At 40.5% G+C, this 15,179-nt stretch overlaps 2 protein-coding genes across 2 annotated transcripts; one reads left to right on the top strand and one right to left on the bottom strand.

Moving 5' to 3' along the window:
* Positions 1-340: 340 nt before the first annotated feature.
* On the top strand, positions 341-7,376 carry mfap1 (microfibril associated protein 1). The gene is made up of 8 exons (XM_040125488.1): positions 341-558; positions 2,355-2,571; positions 2,682-2,820; positions 2,918-3,105; positions 4,278-4,547; positions 4,680-4,839; positions 5,795-5,884; positions 6,640-7,376. Exons 1-8 carry the CDS (start codon positions 477-479, stop codon positions 6,817-6,819), a joined length of 1,326 nt encoding a protein of 441 aa, XP_039981422.1. The 5' UTR covers positions 341-476; the 3' UTR covers positions 6,820-7,376.
* Positions 7,377-7,454: 78 nt separating this feature from the next.
* On the bottom strand, positions 7,455-11,129 carry hypk (huntingtin interacting protein K). Its single transcript, XM_040125499.1, has 4 exons — positions 10,899-11,129; positions 9,051-9,106; positions 8,741-8,792; positions 7,455-7,709 (listed from the first exon to the last, which is right to left on the bottom strand). The coding sequence occupies exons 1-4, from the start codon at positions 11,058-11,060 to the stop codon at positions 7,614-7,616; spliced, it is 366 nt and encodes a 121-aa protein (XP_039981433.1). The 5' UTR covers positions 11,061-11,129; the 3' UTR covers positions 7,455-7,613.
* Between the last annotated feature and the right edge of the window lie 4,050 nt (positions 11,130-15,179).

A 15,179-nucleotide genomic window follows, 5' to 3' on the forward strand; every position in this document is an offset into this window, starting at 1 on the left:
GCAGGACTTTTGCTCATGATAGGATATTTCTACAGTGAGGTATTAGCACTTTTACTAGGTACAAAGATCCGAATACTGCCTCCACCACTGCAGGCTCTGCCCTTGTAATGCACAGTGTATTTATTGGACAGTTATGCTCAGTTCAGTCTCTATTCCCAGACTGTTCTTATCTATCTATCTACGAGGGCGGAATTATACGGTGATATTGTAGAATATCTAGATTCACTTGCAGGCCTCTCGTTTTTTTTTTTTTTTTTGTTTAATCGCTTTAACTTGTCTGTTACTTGTAAAAATTCAGTTGCGTATGATTTTGTGCGGAACCATGGACCGTATGTGGTCGGAACAAATCCACTTCCTGTCCGATCACACGTTTGGTTAAACTTCCGTTTTCGAGAGAGCGACGACGAACTCATTTTGTCCCAGTGAAAAATACTCAGTTTTATTTTTACTCAGCTGCTTTCGTCGACCAGGCAGCCATGTCCAGTCGCGAAGCCCTCAACATGAAGCTCCCACCGATCCAGTCCACGGCCGGAGCCGTGCCGGTCCGGAATGAGAAAGGTGAGACGCCGAGGTGGTTAGCGGCGTGCTAAGTTAGCACCTAGCCGGGTTTGCAGCTAACGTTGTTTTCGTTATCAATTAACATAACCATCATTTTCTCCATTAGTCGATCGGTCGTTTGGTCTGTAAAAAGTCTCTAAATTGGTAGAAATTGGCATTTACAGTTTCTTAGACCCGAAGGTGATGTTTTCAAATTCTTTGTTTTGTGGGATCAACAGTCCAAAACCTAAATACTTTAATTTACTGTCACAAAAAGAAACAAATCCCCACAACTGAGAAGCTGAAACCAGACATTTGGAATTTGATTGAAAAAAATGTCTGAAATCCTCAATTGATTATCCAATTACTTGCTGAATTATTTCCTGTTAACACAAATAACACCAACAGCCTTTCTGGAGTGATGAGAAGAGTTAAGTTAGTGCTTTACACTGACTATACTTTAATAAAAATGGCTTCTAACAGTAGTTGGAGTAAATTCATGTAGGGCTGCAACTAACGACAGTTTTCGTTATTGATTTATGTCAAATTTTTGAGGATTTTCCGTCTATAAAATGTGTGAAAATGTCAGAAAATGTCCATCACAGTTTTCCCAGACCCCAAGGTGACTTCCTCAAATGTCCGATCAACAGTCCAAACCCCCACAATATTCAGTTTGCAACAATATAAAACAGAGAAAAACATCTTACACTGACCATTTGGCAATTTTTGGCATTTTACATTTATAAATGACTCAACTGGTTGATCAATTAGCTGAATGAATATTGATTAAGTTTCTCTCTAGTTGCTAAATAACTAATAATTTCAGTTCTAAATTCCTGCAGGTTGCAGCAGCGGGTTAATGCCCATGGCTGAGGAGCGAAATGCTCAGTAATTCACACGAGGGTGTGATGATTTTGATGTCCACGTGCTTTTGGCCGTGTAGTTTGGATGGAGGAGCAAAAGTATTTCAATAAAACCCCTCTCCGACACACTATCAACTACAGAATCTACAAAAAAATACGAGTTCCAGTCATATTTACTATTTAGTACCGGACTTTTAGTGAACTTGTATTATTATCTACAGGGGTTTCAGGTTTTTCCAGTCACACACTGTCCAGTAATGTCACTAAGATGTAACGTTACAGGATAGTGTCTTAGAAACAAGTTAAAAAGCATGAAACGTGTAATGCTTTCGGGACACGTAAATGGCAGTTTAAGTATCAATATAAACATTTAGTGATTTACAGTCTGTGGTCACAACACAAAGTATTGTGTGTAACCCAAATAGATTTTCTTAAATTTAGGAATGTGTGACTCTTGGAATCGAACAAATTTGTACTGTGATTCTCGCTAAAATCCATGTAAGTATCAGCTGAACTGGGAAAGAAAAATACTTTCAGGGCAGTTATTTTCATTATTAATCTATTGATCTATGAATAATTTTTCCCAATGGCCCTAGGTGACTTCATTTGAGCTGTAGTTCTGACCAATCAGCCATTCAAAACCCAGAGATAATTCAGATCACAGTGTTATAAAACACAGAAATTTAGCAAAATCATTGCAGATTGTTTTTCTGATGGTTGATCCAAGGACTAATCATTTCAGCTCAATCAGATTTTCGTATCAGCTTCCAAAACCTAAATAGTGCCTCCCAAAAAGGTAAAAAGCTGGTTGCCAGCTGTTGCATTGAATAGAGATGCGTAAAGATGGTATCTTAGGTAAGACTTGAACAGATTCAAGCAAACATCTCAACATTCTGTATTTGGGGTGGGAAACACAGAGACCAAACTGATAATTAATGCCTCTTCACATCCCAGGTGAGCTCTCCATGGAGAAGGTGAAGGTGAAGAGATATGTGTCAGGTAAACGTCCTGACTATGCACCAATGGAGTCGTCGGATGAGGAAGAAGAGGACTTCCAGTTCGTGAAGAAGGGAAAGGAACTTGAGCCAGAGGTGGAGCTGGAGGAAGATGACATCTCTGACCCACGTCTCAAACGCTTGCTCAACCGCGTCTCTGAGGACGTGGAGGAGAGGTATCGCACCGCTCTTCCGACTTGATTGGAGGTGAACGATATGATCGCTGAATTTTCTGTTGCTTAAACGCTGATTCGTCCTCTTTGCGTTCTTGTTTCTTTGTCCGCAGGCTCGCAAGACACAGACAGATCGCAGAGCCTGAAGTTGTTGCTGAGAGCAGCGAGGACTCCGATGAAGGCACCTGGCACCCAGAGCATGAAGAGAGTAGTGAGGAGGAAGAGGAGGAGGAGGAAGAAGTGGATGATGAGGTTGCTATCCGTGCTGTCGCAAACTTTTTTTCCCCCCAACCTTTTAGTTAATTATATTAAGAAGAGTTTTTAACGCGGAGTTTGTCATTCCGTGCAGGAAATTGAGAGGAGACGAGCAATGATGCGGCAGCGAGCCATGGAACGAAAGAATGAGGAGATGGAGGTCATGGAGGTGGAGGAGGAAGGGAAGTCGGGGGAGGAGTCGGAGTCTGAGTCCGAATATGAAGAATACACAGACAGCGAGGATGAAGCAGAGCCGCGTCTCAAACCTGTCTTCATTCGCAAGTATGTGCTGAGACAAGGACAGATGCACTTTAACCCAGAAATGTTCCGGCAGCTTTCTCTGTCGACGCCACGCGGCGGAAACAGCCTGAGTCGGGTTTTCCGTGCATGACGCTAATGCAGACTGCCAGATCAGAGCGGAAACCATCCACTGCAGCTCCACTGGAAACAACATTAGTAACGTTCCCGTGTAAATCTAATGATGGTTGTAAACAGTGTGAGTAAGATGTATGCAAGAGATTCGGAAATGATATTATAGTTTCCTGCATTGTCTGGTTTAACAAGCCAGACAGCATTTTTCACTGAGGCATTCCCTCATTAATCCGGAGCGGCCGTGTTGCAAGGGAACAAACTTCTTCAGACGTAGAACGTCTATGCGTGAATACACCAAACAGTTTCCCATTCTCCCAACTGCAGCCTAGTGGTTCCCAACCTTTTTGGCTTGTGACTCTGTTGGTGAGCAGTTCAACCAAAGATTATTCCATCTCATATAGTTTCACTTAAATCATTTATTTCCTTTTTCTTATTCCACAAGAAAAAGGAAAAAATTATAGAAAATTCAGGGGAAAAAAATTAACCCAAATTTTGTGTAACAGTAAAATGTATGTAGTGTTTTACCAGTCAGTCCCTTTATGTTAATCTGTTGACAGTTTAATGTGGTGGTTCGACTGTTTCCATTACACTTACATCTTGCTTTTATCAATACATAAGCTTTGCCACCTCAGCCAAGCGCAAAAACGTTTTTTGCAACGTGTTTTGAATGTTTTAGCTGATTGCACTCGGGTTTTCGAAGCACAAATTGAAAATGCGTATAAGAACAGGTGGATGGAAACACACCTACAGCCTGGAGTTGTTGCATGTCCCACTCTTTAAAATGAGCCGACTGCAAATATAATACTTATGTATATTATCATACTTATTATCATCATTGGAACTGATCAACTTACATTCAATCAATTAGCTGCTAAAGTGCTAAGGGGGCAAAAAATTGGACATTTTTACATGATGGTGCAATTTTGAAATAAACACATGCACAGTAAGCGTTGACTTATTCAAGTTATTGACTTATTTGTAGTAAATAAGAGATAAAAAAAAATAAAACCATGGGTGCAAGGTAACAACATGGAAGTTACAGGTTCAATCTGTGTCTTCGTCTGTTTTGTTTTGTCTCACAGAAAGGACAGAATCACAGTGGCGGAGCGTGAAGCAGAGGAGCAGAGGCAAAGAGAGCTGGAGGCCGAGGCCAAGAAGCAGGCAGAGGAGCGACGGCGCTACACCCTCAAGATCGTGGAGGAGGAGGCCAAGAAGGAGTTTGAGGAGAACCGTCGCACACTGGCTGCTCTGGAAGCCCTAGACACTGATGGAGAAAACGAGGAGGAAGAATACGAAGCCTGGAAAGTCCGAGAGCTGAAACGCATCAAGAGGGACAGAGAGGCCAGAGAAGTGTGAGTAAACAGTTACTTGACTCCCTAAGATGACTTTTTATGATGAAACGTGCTCGACTAACGGAGCACCTTTCAGTAAGCACAGTGCTGTAGTTGCCACTGAGGATGCTAATGAGCGGTGTTTGTCCTCAGCATGGAGAAGGAGAAGGCTGAAATCGAGAGATTCCACAACTTGACGGAGGAGGAGCGCAGGGCTGAGCTCCGCAACAGTGGCAAACTCGTCACCAACAAAGCCACCAAAGGCAAATACAAGTTCCTGCAGAAGTACTACCACAGAGGAGCCTTCTTCATGGTAAGTCACTGCCGAGCTGCAGTCTCACCGCGGTATGATAAAGAAAAGCATCCCATCTTCACATTTGAGAATTTAGAACCAGCAAATGTTTGGCTTTTTTGCTCGAAAAGTTGACTAAAATGATAATTCAATTATTGAAATAGTTGTCGATCAATTATTTGAACACCGATGAATTGATTCTGTCTTTACTACACAGGAGCGCAACAAAAAGCTAATTAAATTACAGATAAATACCATTTAGATATTTTTGTAAAATGACTTATAACAAATACTCACTTTTTAAGTTTATTGTATCAGCTTGTGATATTTTTTCAGTTGCCCAAACAAATCTTCATACTTTAATAGAGTAGTTTTACATATAGCACCAATATTACCTGATAATCCAACAATGGCCTCGATCTCTGGTGTTATTGATTTTTATTTTTTTACCTGTAAGTGAGCAGATTGGTTTTTCATCAACTCGAGTCATGCTTTTAAAAGCTATTTATTGCAGCATTGTTTATCAATGTGTACATTTTCTATTTGAATTCATCTTGTGATAATGTGAAGCACCTCTGGAGATGATGATACCTACATTACTTGACAGTCACACGGCCAGTCAGGCCAGTTTTAGTAAACATTAGAGGCCGACTGACAGAGTGGCACGGCCGATGGTGGCTTATGACAGATGTATCCATATCAGTGTATAGGTCGCTCAGTAAGTGACAAGAAATTGCAGGAGGGAGTTGCTTAAGATTAACATGACATTACATGGTTTGTCCACCAGTGGGCACTTGCAACTGTAAAATGCCCTCCTCAGTACTTACTGTGTTTTTCAGCATTTTTTTTTTTTAAATTATTTTTATTATTATCATTATTAACAAAGGAGCCTCTAAAGTTTGATTTGATGCAGTGTTACTGACAGTAAATCATCAGTGGATCTGTAACTATTATTAACATATGTTTTCTGTCACAGGATGAGGAGGAGGACGTGTACAAGAGAGATTTCAGCGCGCCTACGCTGGAGGATCACTTCAACAAAACCATCTTACCCAAAGTCATGCAGGTCGGCTGCTTTTATTCATATTTCATCCTCTATGCGGCACCGTAGGCTGCATGTTGTAAAGTTTAATCTTAAAAATCAAGATTTATCAAAAAGATACTGTGTTTACGTGACTGTGGGAAAACGTGCAGGACTCGCACGTTCGCCGCTAAACAGTTTCTACATTTTTGTGCTGTTTAGTGAGTGAAAGAAATTTGGAGGATAGCAAGATCTGAGAGATGGATGAATTTGGCTACTTCGGGCATTTTAAAATATTCTTCCACAAAAACACGTTGCAGTTATGTTGGACTCTTTAAAACTCCCTTTGCCCTTACGCTCGTTTAAATCAAGAGCAATTTTTCACAATCATATGTAATTTACTGTACAGGTATTGTATATCTAAAACTATAATATTTTACACTGGGTGAAATATTTCAAGAAGTCATGACTTTTTACAGACGCAACTTTTCATCAAATACAAATATTTCAGACAACTGAAGCAGAATTTTTCTTGGCCTTTCGTCGTCATTCAGCCTGACGCACGTGGTGTCTCCGGACCCTTTTTGATCTCCACTAGAATATAAATGAAGTTCTGTAGTATCACAACCGACTCGTCTTAGGTTTAAGTTTTTTCTTTTTCTTTTCTCCTTCTTAAACTCATCCCAAAATTTTCCGACATTTTCCCAATTTATCATCCACCTTCTTAATGTTGTTCAGGGAAAATTAACCAGTTGGATGTGTCATTCATTTGCCTGGTGTTTTTCTTTTCCCCTCTCAAGGTCAAAAACTTTGGCCGGTCTGGACGCACCAAGTACACCCACCTGGTGGATCAGGACACCACGTCGTTCGACTCGGCCTGGGCCCAGGAGAGCGCTCAGAACAGCAAGTTCTTCAAGCAGAAGGCGGCAGGCGTGAGGGACGTGTTCGACCGGCCCACGGTGAAGAAGAGGAAGACTTAAGATGCGACATGGACTTCATCGGGCGCACGCTGCAGCTTTTACGAGACTGTTCGGAGACGCCAATTCTCTTCCCTGGACTTCATGCTGTGGAAGGAAAGCGGCAAATAGACTGATTCCAACACTCTGAAGTGTCTGTCTAACAGGAAGGTTCAGAAACATTTAAAAAAAACAAACAAAAAAAAAAAAACTTAATTCCTTGTTGGCTGTTCAAACCCAACTTAAGGTTCAGATAGTTGTGAATGTGCAGAACATCACTTTAATGTGGAGTTTTGGCTGTTAAAATGGAATATAGCTTAAATTGAGGAGATGGGGAAGGAAACTATGAAGTGAAATCAGCTTTGTCCAGAACTTCCTGAGGATTTCTATCCATAGTCAACAAGTTTGTGGATTTTTAAGCCACGTCACACCCAGATACCTCCCCCATTTTAAAGCAAAGGAATTTTGTAAATATCAGCTAATAACAGTGTGCAGATTCTTGTTCTGATTTCCTGACATGTTTGTGAAAGTACAGGTATTGTAACTTGATTTGTTGGCAAATAAAATTTGTATTTTCCTTATTTTTAAAACATTTCAACAGATTAAAACAAAGTATTGAAATTGCATGACATTCAATGACAGGTGACGAAGAGGCAGGCCAAATGTCAGCTTTTATTTAAAAAAAGAAAAAAAAAAAAGGTTTGGGGTAAAGATTACACCACAACAGTTTTAACAGTTCAGCCTCACTGACTTGATGAGCCTTGGTTTAAAAAAAAAAAGAAAAAAGTGAAGCAGTCCATTGTGTAAATGTTGTTCGCTCAGTTGGTGAGAGCCACCAGAGCCTCCACCACGTTCCCCATGTGTTCCCTCAGACTGCGCTCCGCCACGGCTCTCGAAATCTCCATCTCAGACATCTGCACAGAAACATCAGCAGAATGGGAATCGAACATACTGTTTACGAATCAAATCACAGCTTCAACTATGACACAGACTAAGTGCCTACACTGACAAGCTGATTAGAAAAACGCACAGACCGGCAACTAACAATCAGTTTCATTATCAATCGTGTAAGATCCAAAAAGAGGGTGAAAAATGTCACAATTTCCCAAGGTGATGGCGTAAAATTGCCAACCCAAAGATTGAATTCTCTTTGGGTTGGTTTGCTTTTTATAAAAAAGCATGACTTAAACCATTTTGATTATTTTTCTGTCGATCGATTAATCGTTAAAGCTCTAAAAACATCTAACTTTAACTTGAGTGTTAGAAATGAAAATAAATGACACTCACACACAATTGGGATGGATAGCTGCATTCAAAAGTCTTGGGTGTACAATCGTGATACCATTTGGCCAAAAGTATACGGACACCCCTATCCACATACCTGTGTACTAAGAGTCTGGGGCTGTTTTTCACAGCCCCATAGTTACGATGAAGGAAAATCTTAATGCTGCTGTATAAAATTATATTTTAGTCATTAGCGTTCTTTCAACTTGGTGTCAACAGTTTGGGGAAGAGCCTTCTCTGTTTCAACATGATTAAAAACAGAAGCCAAGCGTTTCCAGTTTGTTGTGGAAGAACTGGTCTGCAGAGAGCTGTGACCTCAGCCCCATCTGACACCTTTGGGGCCTTTTTTTTTTTTTGGCGAGGAAATTGAACTCAATGCTTTTAACACTTTTAAGAAAAAACCTGCAGATACCTTAAAATCACTGCAGCCACGCTATAAATTCTTATGAAAAACATCCCTAGAAGAGCGGATGCTGTTGTAGCAGCAGATTAATGCCCATGGTTTTGATATGAAATGCTCCGACATAACATATGGTTTTAGTTTTCTGGTGTCCATATGCTTTCGGCCATGTAGTGTAACAGTCACAGATGTGTGGCTTTAACATCACCTGAAGATTAATATACATAAAGACATTCCAGAGTGGCTGAGTGAAGAACTTACTATTAGTTCTACGTCCTCTTTCTTGATGGTGACTTTGGCCAATTCCTTTTCTCTGAAAGCGTCAAAAAACAAGAGGAGAAACATTTTTACGTCAAACTGCAAATCAGGACGGCATGAGATTAAAAATCTCCTTGAAAAAAAACTCCTCAATCTGCAGATCACAAGTGTTATTTTCACCTGTGGCTTTTCTTTCTGTGGCTAACTACAGTATTGACGTAGAATCCAAACGGAAGAAACGAGGAGCTGATGCTGCTGTTACGCACATTTTCTGTCGATGTGTAAAGGCCGAGGGGGTCAACGCTGAGCTTACCTTTCTTGTTTGGCTTTCTGTTCTCGTGACCTTCTGTCTCCAATCACTGACATTGCCTGAAAGAACAAACGTCGTTATTCGTATTTAGGTCGTATCTGCGGGGTTCACCGAGTTAAATCTAAGGCTTTTTTAAAAGACATTTCTAACGCTACATAGAATGGAATTTAATACCTTTTTCATCAATGAAAAGCAGTAGGGATGATAAGGCATAGAAATGTTTTCCAAGAGCATGAATTTATTGACCTTCATAATCAGATTTTTGGTGGTACTTCCCAGCTGTAAATAACAATCCCAATAAATATCATTAATTAATCATTAAAACACAACCCGGAGCTGTATAGGCAGCAGAAAATGGATGAACGGATTAACTTATATAAAATTAAATAAATAATTATCCACATATGAATTTTACACAAGTCAGAGGTCTGGAACAACAGTACTGTGGATTTCCCAGCCAGTTTTGCTAAAATCACATTTGAAACCAGAAGGGCACGCAGAGAGCGCAGACCTCCACCAAGGCCAATGTCAAAACAACATACACCAGACTTCAGACAGGAAAACAAAAATTCTAATTCATGGTAAATGATCCGGCCCTAAAATTTAATGGGTTCTTCCCTGGCCCATGTCCCATCCCTCCAACAAGTTGGGTGCAAATCAGCTCAGTACTTTTAGCGTAATCCTGCTGACAAACAAATAAACACCAGTGAAAACATAACCTCCTTGGCAGAGACTTAAATGATCCCCCACATTAATTTATCAGTAATTATAATCCAATAATATAGTACATTATTCTGAAACGGTCCATCCTCTTTAATGAGTAGTTTCATTTTAATTATACTTTGGTACTATTAAGTAAACTTCTGAACGCAGGACTTTCACTCGTAACAGAATATTTCCACGCTGTGGTACTGCTACTTTTACCCACGCCAAGAGATCCGAACACTTCTTTCACCACTGCAAACACCTTTTATCCGAAACCCATTTTTAAGTGTGTCAGGAGCCACTTTTAGCCACCGGATAGTCTCTGAATACCAGAAACATTTCAGGTGAATGTAGTTTAGAATTAAAGATGGTTGGACGTGGATCCAATGTGTAGTTAGCCCAGTCTTTCAAACACAAGTGTAGGTCTGTCTTTTCTGATGTCTGTGGCACATTGATTGGTCATTTATCCATTTACCATTTTGCAGCTGATCTTACTTGTATTGTTGATCCTACTATCCTTTACATGTGACTTCTATGTTCAAGCATGCGCCTCTACCTAACTCTAAAATATTTACCTGATAATTAGAACTTACTGAATTAGTCTCAGACATGTTCACATTAAAAATAAAGATGTATCTACATAAGTTAACGTTCAGTCATATTACTCTTTCTGTAATTACCTACACCATACACTGTAGCTGTAATACTGGTTTTTTCAATTTACTTCAAGCTGTTAAAAGTTGTTTAATGTGTTTATTTGTATTAATGATACGTTTATTTGTACATGACATTCTTCTAGGCTACCTCCACTGTGACATACCCGCGTGTTGGTGAAGTTAAAGACTGTCAGTGAGGATAAATGTGTTTTATTAACATGCCGGTTCACTGAAGAACACGAAGAGAGTGCATAGATTTAGCTGGTGAGTTAGCCACTGAGCTAATCGCCCACATCGAAATAAGCAAGCAAATGATAATTACCTTTCAGCATCTAGTGATTAAAAAATAAGTCAAAGTAACAGAGGTATTTATAAGAAAAGGCAGGCACAGCGGAACACTTCACACGGGTAGGTATCGGGGATGGTGTGCGGACAGTGAAGGGAGGAGCGGCCGCATGTTTCCCGGCTAACGTTAGCCCGCAGCTCTCACCGTTTCCAAATCGGAGCTGGAGATTTCCTTCTCCTCCGCGTAGTCCGTGACTCTTTCCAGATCCGCGGCCCCGCTGTCATGTTTCCGAGGCTTTTCTGTCGGTTTCCCGGTGCAGTTTTCCTCGGCTTCCAGGTCCAAATCGACGTCTCCCTCTGCCGCCATGTTTGCTCCAGTGAGGCCGGAACAAAGAAGGAAGGTTCCTTCCAACGTCGGACCGAAAACGGGCTGGCACCGGATGTGACCGGACAGTTTAAAGAAAATATCCGTAAATTTTGTGAAATATTTGTGAATATTTATATCACAACACGATTGTGTCAGTGGTGGAATGTCAGTAATTACATTTACTCAATTACTGACTTTAAGTAGAGTTTTCGAGGTACTTACTTTACTTGATTATTCCCATTTTATGCTACTTTATTTGCTCCATTACATTAATCTGACAGCTATAGTTGTCAGTAGTTACTTTTCAGATTAAGATTGTATGGGAAAAGTATTGGACAAGTTTATAAAATAAAATCTATTGTTCCAAACCTTTTCGATTTGTTGCCCCTTCCAAAAAACTCTACTAAGATCTGATACACAAATTTGTGTTATTATTATTATTATTTATTTATTTATTTTCCTAATGTTTGCTTTTTGTGAAATATTGGAGTGTTTTACCTATTTGGGCCTCTAACAGTTATTTAAATGAAACCATGTGAGAAGTTTAGAGAAGAAAAGCTCAGGACCCCTCAGATTTATGTGGTTATCCTTTGGAAGGGCTGGACCCCTGGGAACAACTGGACTAAACCTTGTGAACATGTTGAAATCCAAGGATACTATAATTACGAACTACAACAAAACAAGTTTTGTTTTTTTTTCCCATTCAGGAATCATTTTGACGGGTTTTCCCCACAACTCTCTTACTACATCTGCAGCCTTATGCTACACTTTTTTTTGGAGAGAATCGGACAAATACTTGAAAATCCAACAAGGACGGTGGGACATGGGGTATTTCCTGGGGATAAAGGTGCTCTTTGCAAATTAGAATTGTAATCAAACTTTAAACTGAACATAGTCTGAACCCATACACTCAACACTCTGTTCATTTATTGTCAGTCGAGTGAACGAGTCAAGACCTTGATCCGAATGAATCAAATACTAATCAGCAGGTATAAGACAATATATTAATATGTATAATTTAACTGATTTATCTACTATCTTGTTATAGTCTGAGAGACGATGAGAAAAAGACTATGTGGACTTTTAACTGTCCGGATTACTAAATCACTCCTGCTCCTCCTCATTCTATTCCTGTCTTTTATAAGAGGTTTACTTGTACTTAAATACAAATAGCCCATAAACCACTGTAACAGATTTCCTCTGTCTCCAGACTTTTCCAGCTCTTTCGTTTGCCTGAGCTTTTTCAATCCACCCACTGTAATCAGATTAAAGGAAAGAGAAACCTGCTTGCACCTTCAACCCTGAGCAAGTCTGAAAACCACATCAGTACTCTCCATGGTGTCCCTGGTTTCATCCTCCAGGAGATTTGTGCGGTCATGAGCGGCCAGAGGAATGGCGCTGGGGCCGGAGAGACGTCGCTGCCGTCACACCAACCCCTTCATCCTGATCTACAACTGACGGCTGTCTGACTGTGTGGAGCCTCAGGGACGTGATGTCAGGATACTGGCTTTGGGATCAGGTGAGACTCCGTAGGATGCAACAGCTGTTTTACGGCAAAGGTACTGAGGTGATGAACGCATGACGGGGATCTCTCAGTGTGGGGAAAAAGCGAGGAAGGGGTAACGAGGGCAATCACACAAAAATGTCAAGTTGAGTCAATTTTATTTGGGTGGCACCTTCCATACGCTATGTTACTTTAGGGGGCTTAACATCAACAGAAAAGGTGGGAAAAGGAAATGCAGCAGTTAAAAATGAACACCAAATCAGCACACACACACACACACACACACGAGATTAAGAAATGAAAGTAACGTTAAACCAGCTGCACACACTCACACTAGTTATAAGCCCGAGAGGACAGAAAGGTTTAAAGTTTTCTTTCAAATGTGGAAACAGTAGAGACTGATCTCAGATTAGTTTGTTCCAGACGCCGAAGGGACTGAAAGCTCCCGCTGAAGACCTGGATCTTATTCCAGGTACAGTTAGAAGACAACTGCCAGATAGTGAGTGAGCAGGTCAGTAATATACTGGGGAGACAAACCATTAAGTGCTGTGTCGACTACCACCAGCAGAATTTAAAAGTTAATTCTGTTTTGTACTGGGAGCCAATGAAGAGACTTAAGAACTGGTGTAATATGTTTGTTTGCTCATGTAAGGACTTTGGTTGCTGCAGAGTCTGCTTGAGATATGAATCATCCGACTTTGAATATATTCACTTTCAAAGCATCAAGACTGACGCCAAGGCTCTTGACCTGCCCACTGTATTGTAGAGGTAGTGAATCTAAATGTGAATATGTTATCCGTCCCCGTTTGAGGGAACTTACTCGCAAATCTTCGGACATTGAGCCATTGATATCGCCGGGGCAGTTCACCGGCTTGCTGATGGGCTGCGACAGGGAGACGCACAGCTGTGTGTCATTAGCGTAGGAAGGATAGGATGTACGACGCTCCCTTATAGTACGGCCAAGTGGGAGCACGTATAGGCCAAAGAGCAGCTGGGTGTGAAAGGGTTTACCTACAAAATGATGGGTGACGTTTTGGGGGGAAAGTATCTGGAAGAAGAGGAGATTCGAGCACAAAGCTGTTGCATTTATCAATGTGTGAGACCATAATATGTTAAATGAAAGGGTAACACTTTAGTTTTTTACCTCCCCTCTATTTAGCATTTATAAGCAGTATATAAACATTAAATAAACTGTTTACAACGTACTGTACAGTAGTTGTCCACAGCTACGAGGACATTTAAAGTGTTTATTACTGTACAGTATTTTTCATCTTCTACGGTGAAGACGTATTTTATATTACTACACCTGTATTTGACTATATTGTCATTCTTTTGACCTGTTACTGGTACGTTTGTGTATCGTTGAGGAATTCCTGTTACCATGTTACAGACAGTAACGTTTTCTTGAATCGTCTGTTAGTACACCAGCATCCGCTTATGGGCGTCCACAGGAGGGGTCCTGGCTGTTGACAAATATGTTAATAAACACTTATATCTGCTTACAACTACATTGTAGTGTGTTATAAACCATTTATTAAATGTCAGCTAGGGGGAGAAAGTAAAGTGTTACCAGTGAAGGAGCAGTGTGCAGGAAATCGAGCCCCTCTCTAATGCACCTGCAAGAAGAACAGTGGATGCACGCGATGTTTTCTGCTACGTGAAAAATAAAAAGCGCCTTAGAACTCCCAAATAAAAAGTGGTTACAAACAAACACCTCATGATGCTCCCTAATCCCCTCACTAACCCATAATGAGCTTAATTCAGGCACTGACGTGTGACTTTTCAAGCAGTTTAGTTACTTGATCTGTGTTAGAGGAATTTCAGTATTGGTCGAGTATTGTGGTTAGAAACCGGCTGTAATTCTATTGTTTGCCTCAGCAAACCAACAACTGAGGTGTGTGTATTTAACGCCATTGTTCAGACAGATTACTAATAAATTAAAGGAAAAAAAATCCACCCTGAACCTGATATACCGTCTTGCATTTCTGGGTCTATTGTCCTTTTTTTTTTTTTCTCCTGAAAATTATGAACTAAAAGAACACAGGCCTGATAGCCAAAAGTAAGTGGACAGCTGAATATTCCACGCATATGTTAATTTTGTTAATTGACATTGACCTGTTGCCATTTCAGTCGGTGTTCCAGTTCACCTTAAAGCAGCTGGATGGGGCTGAGGTCAGGGTGCTGTGCAGGCCAGTCAGGTTATTCCACGTCAAACTGGGAAAAGCATTTTTTCATGAATCTGCCCCTGTGCACAGGGACATTGTCACGTTGAAACAGGAAAGGACCTTCCCCAAACTGTTGCTACAAAGTTGGAAGCTTAGAGTTGTCTAAACCAGGGGTTCCAATAAATCTGGAGGGTCACCAGATGATCAAAGGGATAAGAAAGAATAACATATGTCAGAGAACATTTTTCATCTTTTCTGACTTTTCTCCAATTTCTGCCCTTTTCTTGTGAAATACTGGACACTTTCATTCTTCAAGCCTCTCCAATTAACACAAGTCCAAGAAAGAAAAAAATAACTCTTTGGTTGAGCGGTTCTCTTGAAGAGGGGTCACAAGAACTCATTGGTCCCTTTTTTTAGTGATCACAAGGCACAAAGGTTTGGAACCACTCT

This window comes from Xiphias gladius, chromosome 1 (assembly GCF_016859285.1).
Source record: "Xiphias gladius isolate SHS-SW01 ecotype Sanya breed wild chromosome 1, ASM1685928v1, whole genome shotgun sequence".
In the NCBI taxonomy this organism is placed as follows: domain Eukaryota; kingdom Metazoa; phylum Chordata; class Actinopteri; order Istiophoriformes; family Xiphiidae; genus Xiphias; species Xiphias gladius.